Source organism: Oncorhynchus mykiss, chromosome 7 (assembly GCF_013265735.2).
Source record: "Oncorhynchus mykiss isolate Arlee chromosome 7, USDA_OmykA_1.1, whole genome shotgun sequence".
NCBI lineage: Eukaryota > Metazoa > Chordata > Actinopteri > Salmoniformes > Salmonidae > Oncorhynchus > Oncorhynchus mykiss.
Window position 1 is genome coordinate 61,245,922 of NC_048571.1, and position 21,062 is coordinate 61,266,983.

General features: G+C 42.1%; 2 protein-coding genes and 1 long non-coding RNA gene across 3 annotated transcripts in view; all 3 read left to right on the top strand.

Annotated features, from left to right (window-relative positions):
* On the top strand, positions 1 to 2,298 carry LOC118965359 (Fanconi anemia group D2 protein-like). The gene is made up of 3 exons (XM_036984440.1): positions 1 to 543; positions 1,903 to 2,011; positions 2,171 to 2,298. Exons 1-3 carry the CDS (start codon positions 451 to 453, stop codon positions 2,296 to 2,298), a joined length of 330 nt encoding a protein of 109 aa, XP_036840335.1. The 5' UTR covers positions 1 to 450.
* A 1,873-nt stretch (positions 2,299 to 4,171) lies between these two features.
* On the top strand, positions 4,172 to 9,506 carry LOC118965308. Its single transcript, XR_005052625.1, has 5 exons — positions 4,172 to 4,287; positions 4,459 to 4,564; positions 4,852 to 4,943; positions 6,786 to 6,869; positions 7,840 to 9,506. It is a non-coding gene; the product is annotated as an uncharacterized LOC118965308 (long non-coding RNA).
* A 484-nt stretch (positions 9,507 to 9,990) lies between these two features.
* LOC110528159 (testis-expressed protein 264) overlaps positions 9,991 to 21,062 on the top strand; it is a 120,326-nt gene continuing 109,254 nt past the window's right edge. The window contains exon 1 of the mRNA XM_021609987.2: positions 9,991 to 11,047. Within this exon, the coding sequence (XP_021465662.2) occupies positions 10,790 to 11,047 (258 nt within the window). The 5' untranslated portion in view covers positions 9,991 to 10,789. The remainder of the gene's footprint in view (positions 11,048 to 21,062) is intronic.

Consider the following 21,062-nt stretch of genomic DNA (forward strand, 5'->3'; position numbering starts at 1 on the left):
CAGAGATGAGGTAATCATTCAAAAGTAATGTTAAACACTATTATTGAACACAGAATGAGTCCATGGAACAAGGGGTGTGAATACTTTCCTGAAGGCACTGTAAATGTTGGTACGGTCAGTGTCGATCATTTTTGTTTTATCGGCCCAGTTATACGCGTAAGTACAAGTACTTTTTGAAAATGACAACATGCAGACACCTGCATGTTTCAACTCAGCCTGCTGTGCTGGGAATGGAGTAGACATGCTATGGTTCTTGCCTTTCTAATGGAGTGAGTGAGTGTGTGTGTGTGTGTGTGTGTGTGTGTGTGTGTGTGTGTGTGTGTGTGTGTGTGTGTGTGTGTGTGTGTGTGTGTGTGTGTGTGTGTGTGTGTGTGTGTGTGTGTGTGTGTGTGTGTGTGTGTGTGTGTGTGTGTGTGTGTTTTTGCAGGCTGCCCACTGATCCTGACTGACATGGATGTGGTGGAGAAGTCAGAGAGCCTGTCCAAGCCAGGTAGAGAGTTCCTCTCTGGCCTGCTCTTCCACACCATCAACTGGTTTAGAGAGGTCAGTACAGCTCTTTCTTAGACAATGGGGTAATGGGATGTCTTAGACAAGGGTTTTATGGTCTATAGCAAGGTGTGGACTCCATTCATATGGCATATTTGTGGATCTGTCTTATCTTGCATGTCACACCTATAAGTCACTCTTCATGTTTCCCATGTTCATGTTACACACCTCTCCTACCCGTATCTGTGTTTTCATGTTTATGTCACCTGTATCTACAGTTGAAGTCAGAAGTTTAAATACACCTTAGCCAAATACATTTAAACTCAGTTTTTCACAATTCCTGACATTTAATCCTAGTAAAAATTCCCTGTCTTAGGTCAGTTAGGATCACCACTTTATTTTAAGAATATGAAATGACAGAATAATAGTAGAGAGAATGATTTATTTCAGCTTTTATTTATTTCATCACATTCCAAGTGGGTCAGAAGTTTACATACACTCAATTAGTATTTGGTGACGTTACCTTCAAATTGTTGAACTTGGGTCAAACGTTTACGGGTAGCCTTCCACAAGCTTCCCACAATAAGTTGGGTGAATTTTGGCCCATTCCTCCTGACAGAGCTGGTGTAACTGAGTCAGGTTTGTAGGCCTCCTTGCTCGCACACACTTTTTCAGTTCTGCCCACAAATTTTATATGGGATTGAGGTCAGGGCTTTCTGATGACCACTCCAATACCATTACTTTATTGTCCTTAAGTCATTTTGCAACATCTTCAGAAGTATGCTTGGGGTCATTGTTCATTTGGAAGAACCATTTGCGACCAAGCTTTAACTTCCTGACTGAGATGTTGCTTCAATATTTCCACATAATTCTCCATCCTCATGAAGCCATCTATTTTGTGAAGTGCACCAGTCCCTCAAGGTAGGCCTTGAAATACATCCACAGGTACATCTCCAATTGACTCAAATGATGTCAATTAGCCTATCAGAAGCTTCTAAAGCCATGACATCATTTTCTGGAATTTTCCAAGCTGTTTAAAGGTACAGTCAACTTAGTGTATGTACATTTCTGACCCACTGGAATTGTGATACAGTGAATTATAAGTGAAATTATCTGTCTGTAAACAATTGTTGGAAAAATGACTTGTGTCATGCACAAAGTAGATGTCCTAACCGACTTGCCAAAACTATAGATTGTTAACAAGACATTTGGGGAGTGGTTGAAAAACGAGTTTTAATGACTCCAACCTAAGTGTATGTAAACTTCAGACTTCAACTGTATCTATCAACACTTGACTCACTAATCAAATTAGCTCAGTCTGATCTCATCTGTTTTACCAATGTGTTTGTGTTTGTCTGTGTTTACTCAACTCACCTGCTTGTGTGTGTGTGTGTATATATGTGTGTGTATACACAGGTTGTGAATGCATTCTGCAGTCAGAAAGACCCTGAGATGAAAATAAAGGTGGTGACTCGTCTTCAGAACATCACCTACCTCCAGACTCTATTGGACAGGACTTTGGCAGGTACAATACTGCACTGAAACAATACTATAACAACGGACAGGAAATTAAAATGTAATTTTATCAACATTTTTCTGATCAAAATGTTTAAATATTACATGCTTTGAAAATGTGAGAATTCCATGCACTGTTAATTTGACCATTCCAGCTTTTGTGTTTCAGAAATCCCTGGCTATGCTCCTCCTCTAGCCAACTTTGATGGGGAGAGTACAGAGGGAGCTCCCGTGTCTAGCTCCACTGCTATTCCAAAGAAGGGAAAGAAATATATATTTTTTAAAACTTTTTCCTGAGATGAGATTCATCACTTATTGTGGTGCCACAATCTGCCACAATCACTTCCAGGTACACAAGACACAACACAGCTTCATGTTTTTTTGTGTCTCGGCACACATTTAGCTCATTGTTGTAGTCCCCCTTTGTGACTGTCTTTCCTGCTGTGTGCAGACTCTGCTGTCTAAAAACCAGGGGATGGTGGACACCCCAGGTCCTGATGTGAAGGAGCACCAGCTGCTGTCCTCAGCCTACCAGCTCCTCCTACAGGTCCTACACACCACCTTCAGCTGGTCAGTCACACTTCAACACAACACCACCTGCACACTCCTGCCTTTCAGAACAATATCAAATGACAATTACTCAGGGTTTGGCAGCTGTGGTCCTGGAGAGGTTGGTGTTGGCTTGTTTTGTTTCAGCCCAGATCTATCACACCTGATTCAACAAATGGGAATCAGGTGTGTTAGTGATCTGCAACAAAAGCATGCAGCTATTGTGTGTTAGGTCTGGTTTTTCCCAACCAGAGCACCATAGCCTGCTGAAGAGAGCTCTGGGACTGCTGGCTGACCGCCTGAAAGAGGGAGGGCCTGAACTGACCTTGGACCAGCTCATCCATTGAGAGGTGAAACATTCCCTGTCAGATCACAGCCAGTGTTGTGTGTGTGACAAGTATGGTGGAGCGGTTCTCCCCTATCTCTCTGGTCTTCAGACACAGCTTTAAGTACATCCTGAACTTCCGCAGTACAGTGCCCAGCCTCAGCATAGCTCTGTGTCTCTCCCAGCTCCTCACCACTGTCTAACCTCCAAACAAGCTTCAATGCCATACAACACTCCTTCCGTGGCCTCCGACTGCTCTTAAACGCTAGTAAAACCAAATGCATGCTTTTCAACCGATCGCTGCCTGCACCCGCATGCCCGCCTAGCATCACCACCCTGGATGGTTCCGACCTAGAATATGTGGACATCTATAAGTACTGTGTCTGGCTAGACTGCAAACTCTCCTTCCAGACTCATATCAAACATCTCCAATCGAAAATCAAATCAAGAGTCGGCTTTCTATTCCGCAACAAAGCCTCCTTCACTCACGCCGCCAAGCTTACCCTAGTAAAACTGACTATCCTACCGATCCTCGACTTCGGCGATATCATCTACAAAATGGCCTCCAACACTCTACTCAGCAAACTGGATGCAGTCTATCACAGTGCCATCCGTTTTGTCACTAAAGCACCTTATACCACCCACCACTGCGACTTGTATGCTCTAGTCGGCTGGCCCTCGCTACATATTCGTCACCAGACCCACTGGCTCCAGGTCATCTACAAGTCCATGCTAGGTAAAGCTCCGCCTTATCTCAGCTCACTGGTCACGATGGCAACACCCATCCGTAGCACGCGCTCCAGCAGGTGTATCTCACTGATCATCCCTAAAGCCAACACCTCATTTGGCCGCCTTTCGTTCCAGTACTCTGCTGCCTGTGACTGGAACGAATTGCAAAAATCGCTGAAGTTGGAGACTTTTATCTCCCTCACCAACTTCAAACATCAGCTATCTGAGCAGCTAACCGATCGCTGCAGCTGTACATAGTCTATTGGTAAATAGCCCACCCATTTTCACCTACCTCATCCCCATACTGTTTTTATTTATTTATTTACTTTTCTGCTCTTTTGCACACTAATATCTCTACCTGTACATGACCATCTGATCATTTATCACTCCAGTGTTAATCTGCAAAATTGTAATTATTCGCCTACCTCATGCCTTTTGCACACATTGTATATAGACTCCCCCTTTGTTTTCTACTGTGTTATTGACTTGTTAATTGTTTCCTCCATGTGTAACTCTGTGTTGTCTGCTCATACTGCTATGCTTTATCTTGACCAGGTCGCAGTTGCAAATGAGAACTTGTTCTCAACTAGCCTACCTGGTTAAATAAAGGTGAAATAAAAAAATAAAAAAATAAACTGTGGCTGAGAGAGGAGGGCACCAGGCTACAAACAGGGAGCAGACTGGTAAGACATGCACTAAATCAATGTCTATAAGATTGATGCAACAGTAAAATGGACTGTATCAGGATCAATTCCATTTCAATCCAGTCAATTCCAAAGATGTAATGATATTCTGAAAAGTTACATTGATTTTCAATGAGGATCTGTTCAGTATATAACAGTCTCTGCCTCTAGCAACCCTAGCCCGGCAGTTCCTGTGCCAGGAGTTGGTGACTACGAGCGGAGACCGAGAGAACCAAAGAGGACCCAAAGACAACGAGACTCTCCAAACTCTCCTCAGGTGTGTGTCCCATATGGATTCATGGCTGATGTAGAGCAGTTAATGAATTAAGGTGGCCATTAGGTGTCAGTATACCACAGACACTGGAAAGGGGAATTTACTTTATTGGATAGACCCAACCCTCTTGTAACCTCCATTTATTGTAGCTCTTCTCCTGCTATTGTGGTTGCCATGCTCCCACTGGCTGTATAAGGTGAATACTACTATTCAGAGTGTTCATGGTGTTTGCGTTTCCTTCTCCTCCTCTCTGTAATATTTACCTGGAACACACTGATGATGTTCTGAAGGCAGTGGAGGAGATAGCTGGAGAGGGCATCCCTGAGATCCTCAACGCAGTAGCCAAAGACGCCAGCTCTAGAACTTGGCCCACTCTCAACAGGTAGGTCCTGGTACATATGCGTACAACTACCACTATCTCTCCTGTCCTCTATAAGCCCCCCCCCCTCCCCAGGCTGACGTTCCTGGCGTTCTATAAGGGAATGATGGGAGAGCTTGAGAAGGCTGTGAGGAAGATTCCTCCTGTCAGGCACAGTGACAGCACTGAGGTACACCAGTTACACAACTGGACACATACACAGGCAGGCACAGAGGAACTGCCAGTGGAGCAGAGCAGAGCAGATGCAAGCTAGCTGGCTAGTGGGCTCTAGTAGACAGTGACTATGATACGCTTGTGTGTGACTGCATACATTCAGCAAGCATTAGTGCGTACTCTGTGTGATTTATAATGGGACATTTACCCATTTCTGTGTCCAGGTGAAGAGTGAGAAGCTGCTGACATGGAACCTGGTTGTCAGAGACTTCCACATCCTGGTCAACCTGGTCAAAGTACTGAGTCTGTTTGCACTAGGAGCTTGTCATGAATGGGTTAACCCTTATTCAAACACATGATGTGTCTTGAATGTGTAATGATTGTTCAGTTCACTATGGAACATGTATTGCTGGAAATAGCATTTAAATTACTGTGTCCACGCCAAATGAGAAGCGTGTAAACATGTATTCCCCCAGGTGTTCTGCCTCTCCAACACACACTCTGGCTGGAGGGAGATCAAGCCACCTGTCATGCTCTACTGGCTCCAGTGCAGGGGTGTATGTGTGTGTGCATGTGGATGGGCTCTCCTGGCTGGGTTTGGGTGTTGAGAAGCTCGAGGTAGTGTGTGTATTCTAATGTGTCGTCTCCATCTTCTCCTTGCCAGGTGTTTGACAACAGACCCGTGCTCAATGTGTGCCTGAAGGGGAGTCTCAGTACATTGACACTGGCTCACGCTGCCAGTGTCAGACAGATTCCATAACTATTATATTACCTGTCTTTTTATGTTGTTGTTGTTGCTAGTATGGCCGTTTTTTCCTGGAGTCTTTCCTGAAGCTGGGGATGCAATTTGTTGGATTTCAGTTTTAAAAAGCACAAGACACAATACAAAATACTGAGGGGAAAAATACTAGAGAATGGTTTATTTAAAATTCAATAAGGCAACATTACATGGTGTTAATAGCAGCTAATGCTGAATTATTTGACATAATTTACAATAGTCATCAATACATAATACACAAGAAATCCATCAACACAATAAAATCTACACTACCGTTCAAAAGTTTGGGGACACATTTTTTGTCCATTAAAATAACATCAAATTATTCAGAAATAGAGCGTAGACATAATGTTGTAAATTACTATTGTAGCTGGAAACGGCAGATTTAAAAAAAAAATGGAATATCTACATAGGCGTACAGAGGCCCATTCTCAGCAACCATTACTCCTGTGTTCCAATGGCACGTTGTGTTAGCTAATCCAAGTGAATCATTTTAAAATGCTAATTGATCATTAGAAAACCCTTTTGCAATTATGTTAGCTCAGCTGAAAACTGTTGTTCTGATTAAAGAAGCAATAAAACACTTTTTTCCCCCGTTACTACATGATTCCGCATGGGTTATTTCATAGTTTTGATGTCTTCCCTATTATTCTACATTGTAGAAAATAGTTAAAATAAAGAAAAACCCTTGAATGAGTAGGTGTGTCCAAACTTTTGACAGGTACTGTATGTGTAACTGATAGACGCACACACACTACATGTTAATGTTTTTAAATGTATGTAAATTGCAAAGTCTTTTGTCTATTATGTATTTTTCTTTGTGTGTCGGACCCCAGTAAGACTAGATGTTGCCATTGGTGTTGGCCAATGGGGATCCTAATAAATCAAATCAAATAGATGCCTTTGTGTTGCAGGGTGAGGAGATCCTCTCTCAACGCTCAAAGGGGAGTTATGAAGAGGAAGACTCCCTGCTGCCTCAGGAGCAGTCAGAAGATGAGGTACTGGCCATAATGAACTTATGAAGCTACTGAGTTAATGTAATTTCTAAAATAATTTCTCTCTGTTACATATTTTATTGAAACACTATTCTAAATTCCCATAAGGAAAACAGACAAAAGCTTTTATGTGGCGTTATTATCATCTCTACTTTTCTGCAAGCTTTCTGTCTATTGTAATCAAATCAAATTGTATTTGTCACATGCGCTGAATATAACAGGTGAACAGTGAAATGCTTACTTACAAGCCCTTAACCAACAATGCTGTTTTTATAAAACACCTAAAAAAAGAAAAAATATGGGAAAAGAATAACAAATAATTAAAGAGCAGCAGTAAATAACAATAGTGGGGCTATATACACGGGGTACCGGTACAGAGTCAATGTGTCAATGTGCGGGGGCACCGGTGTCGAGGTAATTATGTACATATAGGTAGAGTTATTATGGCTATGCATAGATAATAACAGAGAGGAGTAGCAGCAGCGTGGGGGGCAATGCAAATAGACTGGGTAGCCATTTGATTAGCTGTTCAGGAGTCTTATGGCTTGAGGGTAGAAGCTGTTTAGAAGCCTCTTGGCGCTCCGGTAATCTCAAGAACATTTCGATTTGTGGAGGATCCTTATCTAGTGAATATTGAGGTTTACAGACAGCTGTAAGGGAAATGGGAAGCTGTGTGTGGAACACTGGGCTGATAAGATACGTTGTACTGTTTTTGTTCCTAGCTAATCATTACTGGCTAGATCCAGAAAACAACAGTGAGGCATGTTCAGGCGCACTGAGCCATGTTGTTAGACAGTAGCCTTCTATTCTACACTAAGGGGGTGATTTGCTGTACAATCCTTCTTAAACACTGCTCAGTTTGTTTATAACACATAGCTACTTCCCCAGCTTGCAAAGTGAGATGTTTTCCTGTCTAATGCCCTGCTGTGGCAAAATTAGAGAGCTCAAACAAATGTTTTACTGTTTCTTTCAGGCCCAAGAGAGTGACTCTGAGGAGAGGAAGAATGGCAACAGGAAGGAAGAGGGGGATAACGATGAAATTGCAGATGACTCGGATAATTAGGACAATGTGTAGGAATACTGTCAACTCTGTGAACTCTTGACCTTTGTGTCAACAAACTCTAACCTTGCTTAACCCATATCCCTTTGCACCCTCAGATAGGAATAGGTCAGGTAGAACCAAGAGAGGATTCCTTGTGCGTTGCTGCCATTGAGAAAATTGACAATTAGGGGATTACTGTGGAAAGAGGGGTCACTATGTTAGTGGATGCTCAAAACGCTGCAAACGGCAATAGAGTGCTGCATTTTTTCAAACACTAATGTCTGAGGCTGAGAAAGGGTCTTATGAAATTGTGACGTTTTGGAAAGCTGCTGAGTGCAGAAAAGTTAGATTTACTTTGAAGATACAGTATGTTGCAATGAAATACTTCAACTGTAAAATATTATTATTCATGTATAAGACTCTCTTTAAATATTTTACAGATTTTCTCTATAAATATGTTAATCAAGTTTAGCATGTTTTAAAGTAACTGCCCAGTTAAAATCTCACTTTTAAAAGTTAACATTCTGTTAACTCATATCCAAATAATGTTGTTGACTCGTCCTATACTCGTATTTGTGGCCAAAGCACAAATTGGAGAAGAAACACTTAAAAACCCCCACCTCAAACTTTTTCTCAAAAAACAAATAGTTATCATATATAATGTGACGTACTGTATCATTCAAATATATACAAGTTAGTCTTGTTTCCAGTCTCACAAGCTTGATTGATTGCCTGAAACTGTAGTAGATGATGCAATGGGCTCATTTGAGTGGTAAGGCGAAAACAACCAACAGTAGACGAAGGTTGAGGAGTGAAGTTGGGGGAGGTGCATCTGTAACAGCTGAAAGTATGACACTAACCACATTTCCTTCCACAGTTTTGCGAGTAAAGTCATACCGTATATAAAAAAAATCACGACAGCTGTGATGCAAAAAAGAAAGGTCGATGGAAACTCCTTTATGCGCAAATGTGAATATAATCACCATCATATTGAAGTAAACTTAGTCACACGATATGGTGTGTGTGGTCCTCACCACTACGACTCAGGAAACCAAGTAGTTTATAAGGCTACAGATTAAATTATCTATGATGAACTTCACAGGGTGGTGAATGTGCACAGTGAACTTGATGCTCCATTACAATACATATCGAGGGTCTTATTCTGGTTACATGATGATCGATGCTTAAATATTCTGGCTCTTATTATCCACAATAATCTCATCATGTAGACTAGCCTACCCGCACTGTATCTGCGAGCTGTTGGCTACAGCGCATGTGCCAAAACCATAGTAGGCACATTTGTTATTTAACTCATCAGTTTTGTGACTAAACTATCGGTAGGGTTGAAAATGCGATGGAAACATTTAACTTTCGATTTTGAAAACTTCAGTGAAAAGACAATTTCGTGTGCACTGTCATCATGCACATATTTTTATCCGCAACAAGTCCATCGGGATTCTAGAATATTCGCATGAAAATCTGTCGCCAATTGGATGGAAACCTGGCTACTGATGTGGTTTTCCAACAAGGCTAAGTACAACATGGCAGTGTTGCCATTGTTTATGAAAGTTGTTCTTCATGTCGAAATAAATGTCTATAATCCCCATAAAACACTTAACTTGCAGTTGACTGTGGTGAAAACTTCTTGACCTTTGATCAAAATAATTTTTGTAAAGTTCATGCAGTCGACATGTAATTGCAAGTCTGGCAATTTTTATCCCCATAATGCAACACTTTGAAAGGCGGTGACTAACAATGACAAAAGTGATCAGCTCAACACGCCCCATGTACGCATCTCTTTGGTCAAGGAACCTACGAAGTTTACACAAGTGTAACAGGATGCGGATGTAGTCTCGTGGTAATATATTTTAGCTACTTTAAAATAAATGGCACCTGGACTAGCCAACCAGCCGATTGATAATGTAATAATAATTCCCACAATAATGCACAAATGTTATGTTATTTTTTATGATTATAGCTTCGTCGAAAAGGGACACCCCTTCATACGAGGCTAGATGGTTTATCCGGGAAGCATGTTCCTGTGTTTAGGGAAATAAACGGTGTTAGTCTATATAACGCCACCGTCCTACCACAGATGATCAATGAGCCAGATATCTCACAGGATGTATACATGTGAAGCATCCTGTTGGCGTTTCAACTCACTACCAAATATGATGAGGAGGAAGCCCAGCGGCCGGCAGTGGGAGAAGATGGAGCGAGATGGATTTTGGCCAAGATTCTGCAAATGTTCTCATTGATGAAACATTTGATCTGCATATAGTTTTCTGTTTACAAAACTAAAATTGGTAACAAACAGTGTGGTATGCGTTTCGTATAATGTACCCTTTGCCAAAGTTTCTAAAAATTGGGATGTTTAAAAGGAGTGCAAGAGCGGGCTTTTATTATTGCCCATGCGCACTTCAGAGTAGGCGTTCCCTAACGAATAGATGCAAATAAATTCTAAAACGCGCCAATAGGATCTCACTAGCTTGTGCTTGGCTCTGCCCACCTCCGTGCTTGTGCTGCAGACTATGATTAATTTGCTCCATTGGAAACGACAGGCTCTGGTCTATCTTGGGTTAGTTATAAAAATCTTTCGCCCTACCTTCAGTTATCACGGAAAATCGTATGAATGCAAACAACAGTTATACGGATTATTCTCGTTTTTACATCACAAGCAATTCATATGCATCTTCTTTTCAAATCTCGGGGATATCTTATTCATGACGTTTGCGCTTTGTAGTTTGTAGACTGTCCGCAAATTTGTACATTCCGAGGAGGCTCTTCTTGACACTTCATATAGAGCTTGACATAATCAAAATAGAACGTTTCACTTGGAAGAGGTTGAGTTGCATCAGTGGCACCAGTGTTAGTGTAGAAAATGTCTGACTCTATTATTTTAGCACTGATAGTGTTTCTCATCTTGTGTTTGATTGTAACGGTGGTTGCAGCTGTTGTGTACTCTGGGCTGTTCACTGAGGTCAATATCAAGACAGGGTCGCCTTATATCAAAAACGTTACTATTGCCTACAAATTCCATAAAGGACCGTATAAAGACTGTGGTGCAGCTTTCACAGAGACTGTCAGTATTGGACCAAAGCTCAATACCATCCGTGTGTCCTACGATGACTCCACAGAGGTAAGGTATGGTTCTTGCCTTTCTAATGGAGTGAGTGAGTGAGTGTGTGTGTGTGTGTGTGTGTGAGAGAGAGAGAGAGAATAACTGATATAAATAAACTGTCCTCACTTTCAGATGTTTTCTCACTGGCCACTCTTTTCAAAGGGACATGCCTTGAATCCAGAGAGCTGAATGTGAATTCTGATTTGGGAGCATTAATAGTCAGCTGTACAATGCCACGTTGCACAGCTGATGATTTCCCCCCTATTGTGGTTCCAGTTTACTTTGGCATTAGCATACAACTGACTCATACATGTCAAAGAGATGGGCAAATCCTCCCTCCCATGGGTCAGATGAGAACTGAATTTATGACACTAAATATAGTCTAGTAAGTACACCCTGACTAGTATTTATGCAGTTCTGTTCATTTTCATTTATAGTGCTTGCGGGGAATTTCTTCTGACACAGTGGCTGTAAGAACAAACTGTCTTGAGGGTTGTTCCTAGGCCTAGGCCTCCTTCTCGAGGCCCCACTGTTTAGTAATTTTACACTGCAACAGTTCGTGGAGTATCATGGTTACATCCTTGTTAATATTTTACTATACCTGTACTGTAATGCACCACTAAATATACAGCTGGGAACTGTATTTTGATTCAGTCCTTACATGAGCCTGGGTGTTTAGTCAACAAGCTGTGGCAGGCACACAACAGCTGCCTGTTAGATAGGATCTCGGTACACATCTAGGCTAACTGATGATAAGGGCTGAACACAGGCTGGGTGGCGAGTGGGACGGGCTGGCTATGCTCATGTGACCCAATGGTAATAGGAGCAGACAGGCTACAAGAGAAACAGGTTGAATATTACATTTGTGATGTGAAATTCCTGCAAGACCAGGAGTGAAAGTAAGCCAGGACGGTAAGGCATACCGGCAAAATAAATAGTTGGGGTACACCGTACCGGTAAAGGATGAGCCTATCACAATAATTAAAACACACTGAGTGTACAAAACATTATGAATATGTCATGAAAATAGCATGAACTGACCAGGTGAATCAAGGTAAAAGCTATGATCCCTTATTGATGTCTCTTGTCAAATCCACTTCAATAAGTGTAGATAAAGGGGTGGAGATGGATTTTGAGAAGCCTTGAGACAATTGAGACATGGATTGTGTATGTGTGCCAATCAGAGGGTGAATGGGCAAGAGAAAAGATTTAAGTGCCTTTGAACAGGGTATGGTAGTAGGTGCCAGGCACACGGTTTGAGTGTGTCAAGAACTGCAACACTGCTAGGTCTTTCACATTCAACAGTTTCTCGTGTGTATCAAGACTGGTCCCCCACCCAAAGGACATCCAGCCAACTTGACACAACTGTGGGAAGCATTGGAGTCAACATGGGCCAGTATCCCTGTGGAATGCTTTTGACACCTTGTAGAGGCCATGCCCCATTGAATTGAGGTTGTTCTGAGGGCAAAAGGGAGGGGTGGAACTCAATACTAGGAAGGTGTTCTTAATGTTTTGTACACTTGGTGTATATTCCAAGAGAACTGTAGGCTATTACACTATTTATCATTACTGTATGTCAGTCGGGTGAAAAATGAGTGAATAGACTTAAACTTGTGGAATATGTTCCAAAATGCGGCATGGTTCAATGATAACACTGAAATTGAAATTGATTCAATGATAACACTTTGTCAAGGCAAAGATGAGTGGCCGAGACAGTCGCCCGCGGACAGAAGTGTACGCATCAATTCATGTTACAAAACTTGTGTAGGCCTAATGAATAACAATCACCAAATTTCATTCAAAACACTTTTTGGTGTTTTGAAAGGGATCTCTCTTTGGCACAATTATTTGAGAGTGTTGTAGCCTAGTAGTTGGAATAGTAGACTAACTGAGGTCTGGACACTGACTGTAGGCCTCACATTAGGGCTGGGCGGTATACTGTATTTTATGATATTTGGTATTGATGCAGGGACCGGTTTGGGTTTTTACTCTACCTTCTATACCAGTATTTTAATATTTAGTTTGTTAAATGTGATATGCCATGTATAATGTCAATTTTTATAGTTTACTTCGCTACTTGAGTCATCTCTTTCTCTCTGTGCTACTTTCCACACAGACCTAGCCACGCCCCCTGTCACTCAAGGAGCGCATTTGATGTTCCTCAACCACGACACTTGCTTTCAGTCTGCATGGAAAATGCAGCACATGCAACAATGTTGATGACAACAATGCTGTTTTCACTTTGCTTCATAATATAAATCCACTAGCGTTCTATAATGACACTATTAGTTTGTGTTTCTTACATCAGCAAACAGCTAGTTTGTCTTTTCTTAGCAAGTTGCCCTAAATCTTGTGAGATGCTAATTGCTAGCTAATAAATGTACTGAGTAAGAGCAAACATAGCTAGCTAATACAGCCTGATAATACCAGTGATGGTGTAGATCTAAATCAGCATGTTGTTTATGCAACAGTATCTTCTAAATCAAAGAGGAATATGCAAAGCAAGAATATGTTAGTTACATGAAGTAGCTATGAGAAAACATGCAATGTAGCCAAAGCCTATAGGATCCTCTAGGGAACACTTATCAACACTTTAGTTCCTACCCTGTCACAATAACTCCTCCCTGGAATTTTAATTCGTTGTCATCTCAAACAAGACTGTTTTCAAAGTGCCCACTATTATATTCTAACTATAGAATTATAATAGTCATTCTATTTCCATGATTCCAACAGTTTTGCTGTAATTCACAAGTGAAATCGCAATTGCAACATATGGTTAAAAATAAGTCCTGGATTATTTGCCCATATCGTGCAGCCCTACGTAGCAGTGTGGAATTTCTCAATTGAGCAGTGGTGTAAAGTACTTTAAGTAAAAATACTTTCAAGTACTACTTAAGTAGTAGTAGTATTTTTTGTTTGTTGGTATCTGTACTTTACTTTACTATTTTTATTGTTGACAACTACACTACATTCCTAAAGAAAATACAGTACTTTTTACTCCATTCATTTTCCCTGACACCCAAAAGTACTCGTTACATTTGAAATGCTTAGCAGGACAGGAAAATGGTCAAATTCACGCATTTGTCAAGAGAACATCCCTAGTCATCTACTGCCTCTGATCTGGAGGACTCACTAAACACAAATGCTTTGTCTGTAAATTATGTTGGAGTGTGCTCCTGGCTATCTGTAAATACAAAAGAAACAAGAAAATGGTGCCATCTGGTTTGCTTAATGTAAGGAAATTGAAATTATTTGATACTTAAGTACATTTTATCAATTACATTTACTTTTGATACTTAAGTATATTTTAAACCAAATACTTTTAGACTTTTACTCAAGTAGTATTATACTGTGTGACTTTCACTTTTAATTGAGTAATTTTCTATTAACATATCTTTACTTTTACTCAAGTATGACAATTGGGTACTTTTTCCACCACTGCAATTGAGTGCAGGAAATGCAGAAATAATAAAAGTGCTGAAATTTGTTTTAGTTGAATTGAACAGTATTAAAACATCAGAATGGAGAAATACTCTTAGAATGTACAGCTGAAGTCGGAAGTTTACATACACCTTAGCCAAATACATTTAAACTTAGTTTTTCACAATTCCTGACATTTAATCCTAGTAACAATTCCCTGTCTTAGGTCAGTTAGGATCACCACTTTATTGTTAACGATGTGAAATGTCAGAATCATAGTAGAGAGAATGATTTATTTCAGCTTTTATTTCTTTCATCACATTTCCAGTGGGTCAGAAGTTTACATGCACTCAATTAGTATTTGTTTGCATTGCCTTTAAATTGTTTAACTTGGGTCAAACATTTCAGGTAGCCTTCCTCAAGCTTCCCACAATAAGTTGGGTGAATTTTGGCCCATTCCTCCTGACAGAGCTGGTGTAACTGAGTCAGGTTTGTAGGCCTCCTTGCTCGTACATGTTTTTTTTCAGCTCTGCCCACACATTTTCAATATGATTGAGGTCAGGGCTTTGTGATGGCCACTCCAATACCTTGACTTTGCTGTCCTTAAGCCATTTTTCCACAACTTTGTAAGTATGCTTGGGGTCATTGTCTATTTGGAAGACCCATTTGCGTCCAAGCTTTAACTTCCTGACTGATGTTGCTTCAATATATCCGCCAACTTATCCAGCCTCATGATGCCATCTATTTTGTGAAGTGCACCAGTCCCTCCTGCAGCAAAGCACCCCCACAACATGATGCTGCCACCCCTGTGCTTCATGGTAGGGATGGTGTTCTTTGTCTTGCAAGCGTCCCACTTTTTCCTTCAAATATAACAATGGTCATTATGGCCAAACAGTTCTATTCTATTCTGTTTCATCAGACCAGAGGACATTTCTCCAAAAAGTACGATCTTTGTCCCCATGTGCAGTTGCAAAGCATAGTCTGGCTTTTTTATGGCGGTTTTGGAGCAGTGGCTTCTTCCTTGCTGAATGGCCTTTCAGGTTGTCGAAATAGGACTCGTTTTACTGTGGATATAGATACTTTTGCACCCGTTTCCTCCAGCATCTTCACAAGGTCCTTTGCTGTTGTTCTGGGATTGATTTGCACTTTTCGTACCAAATTACATGAATCTCTAGGAGACAGAATGCGTCTCCTTCCTGAGCGGTATGACAGCTAGTTGGTCCCATGGTGTTTATTCAAATCAAATCAAATCAAATTTTATTTGTCACATACACATGGTTAGCAGATCTTAATGCGAGTGTAGCGAAATGCTTGTGCTTCTAGTTCCGACAATGCAGTAATAACCAACAAGTAATCTAACTAACAATTCCAAAACTACTGTCTTATACACAGTGTAAGGGGATAAAGAATATGTACATAAGGATATATGAATGAGTGATGGTACAGAGCAGCATAGGCAGGATACAGTAGATGGTATCGAGTACAGTATATACATGAGGTGAGTATGTAAACAAAGTGGCATAGTTAAAGTGGCTAGTGATACATGTATTACATAAGGATGCAGTCGATGATATAGAGTACAGTATATACGTATGCATATGAGATGAATAATGTAGGGTAAGTAACATTATATAAGGTAGCATTGTTTAAAGTGGCTAGTGATATATTTACATCATTTCCCATCAATTCCCATTATTAAAGAGGCTGGAGTTGAATCAGTGTGTTGGCAGCAGCAACTCAATGTTAGTAGTGGCTGTTTAACAGTCTGATGGCCTTGAGATAGAAGCTGTTTTTCAGTCTCTCGGTCCCAGCTTTGATGCACCTGTTCTGACCTCGCCTTCTGGATGATAGCGGGGTGAACAGGCAGTGGCTCGGGTGGTTGTTGTCCTTGATGATCTTTATAGCCTTCCTGTGACATCGGGTGGTGTAGGTGTCCTGGAGGGCAGGTAGTTTGCCCCCGGTGATGCGTTGTGCAGACCTCACTACCCTCTGGAGAGCCTTACGGTTGTGGCCGGAGCAGTTGCCGTACCAGGCGGTGATACAGCCCGACAGGATGCTCTCGATTGTGCATCTATAGAAGTTTGTGAGTGCTTTTGGTGACCAGCCAAATTTCTTCAGCCTCCTGAGGTTGAAGAGGCGCTGCTGCGCCTTCTTCACGATGCTGTCTGTGTGGGTGGACCAATTCAGTTTGTCTGTGATGTGTACGCCGAGGAACTTAAAACTTACTACCCTCTCCACTACTGTTCCATCGATGTGGATAGGGGGGTGTTCCCTCTGCTGTTTCCTGAAGTCCACAATCATCTCCTTAGTTTTGTTGATGTTGAGTGTGAGGTTATTTTCCTGACACCACACTCCGAGGGCCCTCACCTCCTCCCTGTAGGCCGTCTCGTCGTTGTTGGTAATCAAGCCTATCACTGTTGTGTCGTCCGCAAACTTGATGATTGAGTTGGAGGCGTGCGTGGCCACGCAGTCGTGGGTGAACAGGGAGTACAGGAGAGGGCTCAGAACGCACCCTTGTGGGGCCCCAGTGTTGAGGATCAGCGGGGTCGAAATGTTGTTGCCTACCCTCACTACCTGGGGGCGGCCCGTCAGGAAGTCCAGTACCCAGTTGCACAGGGCGGGGTCGAGACTCAGGGTCTCGAGCTTGATGACGAGCTTGGAGGGCACTATGGTGTTAAATGCCGAGCTGTAGTCGATGAACAGCATTCTCACATAGGTATTCCTCTTGTCCAGATGGGTTAGGGCAGTGTGCAGTGTGGTTGAGATTGCATCGTCTGTGGACCTATTTGGGCGGTAAGCAAATTGGAGTGGGTCTAGGGTGTCAGGTAGGGTGGAGGTGATATGGTCCTTTACTAGTCTCTCAAAGCACTTCATGATGACGGAAGTGAGTGCTACGGGAGGCGGTAGTCGTTTAGCTCAGTTACCTTAGCTTTCTTGGGAACAGGAACAATGGTGGCCCTCTTGAAGCATGTGGGAACATCAGACTGGGATAGGGATTGATTGAATATGTCCGTAAACACACCAGCCAGCTGGTCTGCGCATGCTCTAGGGCGCGGCTGGGGATGCCGTCTGGGCTTGCAGCCTTGCGAGGGTTGACACGTTTAAATGTTTTCCTCACGTCGGCTGCAGTGAAGGAGAGTCCGCATGTTTTAGTTGCGGACCGTGTCAGTGGCACTGTATTGTCCTCAAAGCGAGCAAAAAAGTTATTTAGTCTGCCTGGGAGCAATGGTTGCCATGGCGCCGACAGAGATGGCCGCCTCGCTTCATGTTCCTAGGAAACTATGCAGTTTTTAGTTTTTTACGTGTTATTTCTTACATTAGTACCCCAGGTCATCTTAGGTTTCATTACATACAGTCGAGAAGAACTACTGATTATAAGATCAGCGTCAACTCACCATCAGTACAACCAATAATATGATTTTCGCGAAGCGGATCCTGTGTTCTGCCTTTCAACCAGGACAACGGAATGGATCCCAGCCAGCGACCCAAAAAAACGACTCCGTAAAAGAGGGAAACGAGGCGGTCTTCTGGTCAGACTCCGGAGACGGGCACATCGTGCACTACTCCCTAGCATTCTTCTCGCCAACGTCCAGTCTCTTGACAACAAGGTTGATGAAATCCGAGCAAGGGTAGCATTCCAGAGGGACATCAGAGACTGTAACGTTCTTTGCTTCGCGGAAACATGGCTCACTGGAGAGACGCTATCGGAGGCCAGTGGGTTTCTCCACGCATCGCGCCGACAGAAACAAACATCTTTCTGGTAAGAAGAGGGGCGGGGGCGTATGCCTTATGGCTAACGAGACGTGGTGTGATCACAGAAACTCAAATCCTTCTGTTCACCTGATTTAGAATTCCTCACAATCAAATGTCGACCGCATTATCTACCAAGGGAATTCTCTTCGATTATAATCACAGCCGTATATATTCCCCCCCAAGCAGACACATCGATGGCTCTGAACGAACTTTATTTAACTCTTTGCAAACTGGAATCCATACGTCCTGAGGCTGCATTCATTCTAGCTGGGGATTTTAACAAGGCTAATCTGAAAACAAGACTCCCTAAATTGTATCAACATATCGATTGCGCAACCAGGGCTGGAAAAACCTTGGATCATTGTTATTCTAACTTCCGCGACGCATATAAGGCCCTGCCCCGCCCTCCTTTCGGAAAAGCTGACCACGACTCCATTTTGCTGATCCCTGCCTACAGACAGAAACTAAAACAAGAAGCTCCCACGCTGAGGTCTGTCCAACGCTGGTCCGACCAAGCTGATTCCACACTCCAAGACTAAATAAAGTTCGTTCAGAGCCATCGATGTGTCTGCTTGGGGGGGAATATATATGGCTGTGGTTATAATCGAAGAGAATTCCCTTGGTAGATAATGCGGTCGACATTTGATTGTGAGGAATTCTAAATCAGGTGAACAGAAGGATTTGAGTTCCTGTATGTTTCTGTGATCACACCACGTCTCGTTAGCCATAAGGCATACACCCCCGCCCCTCTTCTTACCAGAAAGATGTTTGTTTCTGTCTGCGCGATGCGTGGAGAAACCAGTTGGCTGCACCGACTCCGATAGCGTCTCTCCAGTGAGCCATGTTTCTGTGAAGCAAAGAACGTTAGTCTCTGATGTCCCTCTGGAATGCTACCCTTGCTCGGATTTCATCAACCTTGTTGTCAAGAGACTGGATATTGGCGAGAAGAATGCTAGGGAGTGGTGCACGATGTGACCGTCTCCGGAGTCTGACCAGAAGTCCGCTCCGTTTCCTCCTTTTACGAAGTCGTTTTTTTGGGTCGCCGGCTGGGATCCATTCCGTTGTCTTGGGTGAAAGGCAGAACACAGGATCCGCTTCGCGAAAGTCATATTCTTGGTCGTACTGATGGTGAGTTGACGCTGCTCTTATGTTCAGTAGTTCTTCTCGACTGTATGTAATGAAACCTAAGATGACCTGGGGTACCAATGTAAGAAATAACACGTAAAAAAACAAAAAACTGCATAGTTTCCTAGGAACACGAAGCGAGGCGGCCATCTCTGCATACTATTGTTTGTACAGATGCATGTGGTAATATCAGCCGTTAGGAAATTACTCCCAAGGATGAACCAGACTTGTGGAGGTCTACAATTTATTTTCTGAGGTCTTGGCTGATTTCTTTTGATTTCCCCATGATGTCAAGCAAAGAGGCACTGAGTTTGAAGTTTGAAATGGATCCACAGTGTCATGACGTTGCCCTCTTTGGGTATAGCAAGCCCCATCCCCCTCTCCCTGCCTCCCCCTGCCTCCTTCAACTAGGCTGCTGTGGTCAGAGAGAGGTCGTAAATTCCTGATGAGAAGACCCTGACACATGGCCACACAGTTTAAGATGCGGAGTGAACTTCCACCTCACAGAACTTGAGGTCCGAACAAATTTCATGTTCCGGACAAGGTATAAAAGATTGGTGAAGAATCCAGCTACGAACTGGTCCATTTGTTACATTTTGGGGAAGCTCATGGGAGACCCATTACCAGAACGCTGTTTATATAATAGCCTCAGATATGAGGTTTACATCTAATTGTTGTATAAGATGAATGAGTGAGTATGATACTGTTTACACAATTTTACAATGTGATTTTGGACTGTTTAATGAAGGAAAATCCAATTCCCTTTTGAGTTTAACTAAATCAGAAGACCGCCCACTGAGTCCAGTTAGGGTCAGGCATCCTGGGACAACCCCTTTTCTGCAATTCTGAATAAAACCTAACTTTGAGAAATTATCACCAGACCATGTTTTTCTCCATTAGGAGAGGACGAAGGTTGTAGACCATTGCTGAATCTTTTAACCATACCACGTGGTTAAACTCTTAGACTATCGATACCGACATAATAAGAACAAGTCTTTGATATGAATTACTAGTCTGCAGCTAGGAATTTGGTATCATTGAATGCGAAGAACGACAACCGCCGAAAACATCCATTCTATAATGAATGAAGGAATGTCACTCTGAACATCTACTATAACCACAACCAAGAGAGAGAGGGAGAGAGACGGACAATTCTACAAAGAAACAAACTTTTCACCAGCGATCAAGATGACACACTGAGCGTAAATATATATATTGATTGCAATTTTTCCCGAATGAGTGAGCGTTCATGTGCAAAGGATTAGCATTTCAATTGTTATATAATTATCAGCTCTGTAGTGACTTCTCAGCTGACCCCACTCCGTGTTTTGTCCACCAAGCCGCGATGCCGGTTTAGCTCACTAGGGCACATTCCCTTATCATTTCTTGTAACCATATTTATTTATGCATTTCTGTAAATTACTTAGTAATAAATAAATGATTTAAGACAATTGATGAATGGATGACTCATAGTGAAGACTGGGTTCGTGCAGATAACAATAACAATTTACGACGTTTGGAATGAGACTAACATGAGGTAAAATAAATAATTCATTAATCAGAAGACTATTGGTCAGATATGAAAAGATCTGAAAGGTTATATTGGGAAATTATATCTTTGTAATCTGAATATTTTCCTTGGTGCCCCGACTTCCTAGTTAATTACAGTTTCATGATTAATCAGTCTAATCGCGTAATACTAATTACAGAGAATCTTTGATAAAATTAAGTCTTC

Bases quoted from the DNA above. Each gene is read 5' to 3' on its own strand.
- LOC118965359 (XM_036984440.1), top strand. From the start codon at position 451: ATGGATGTGGTGGAGAAGTCAGAGAGCCTGTCCAAGCCAGGTAGAGAG. The intron at 544-1,902 runs GTCAGTACAGCT...GTGTATACACAG, and splicing joins CCATCAACTGGTTTAGAGAG to GTTGTGAATGCATTCTGCAG. The intron at 2,012-2,170 runs GTACAATACTGC...TTTGTGTTTCAG, and splicing joins ATTGGACAGGACTTTGGCAG to AAATCCCTGGCTATGCTCCT.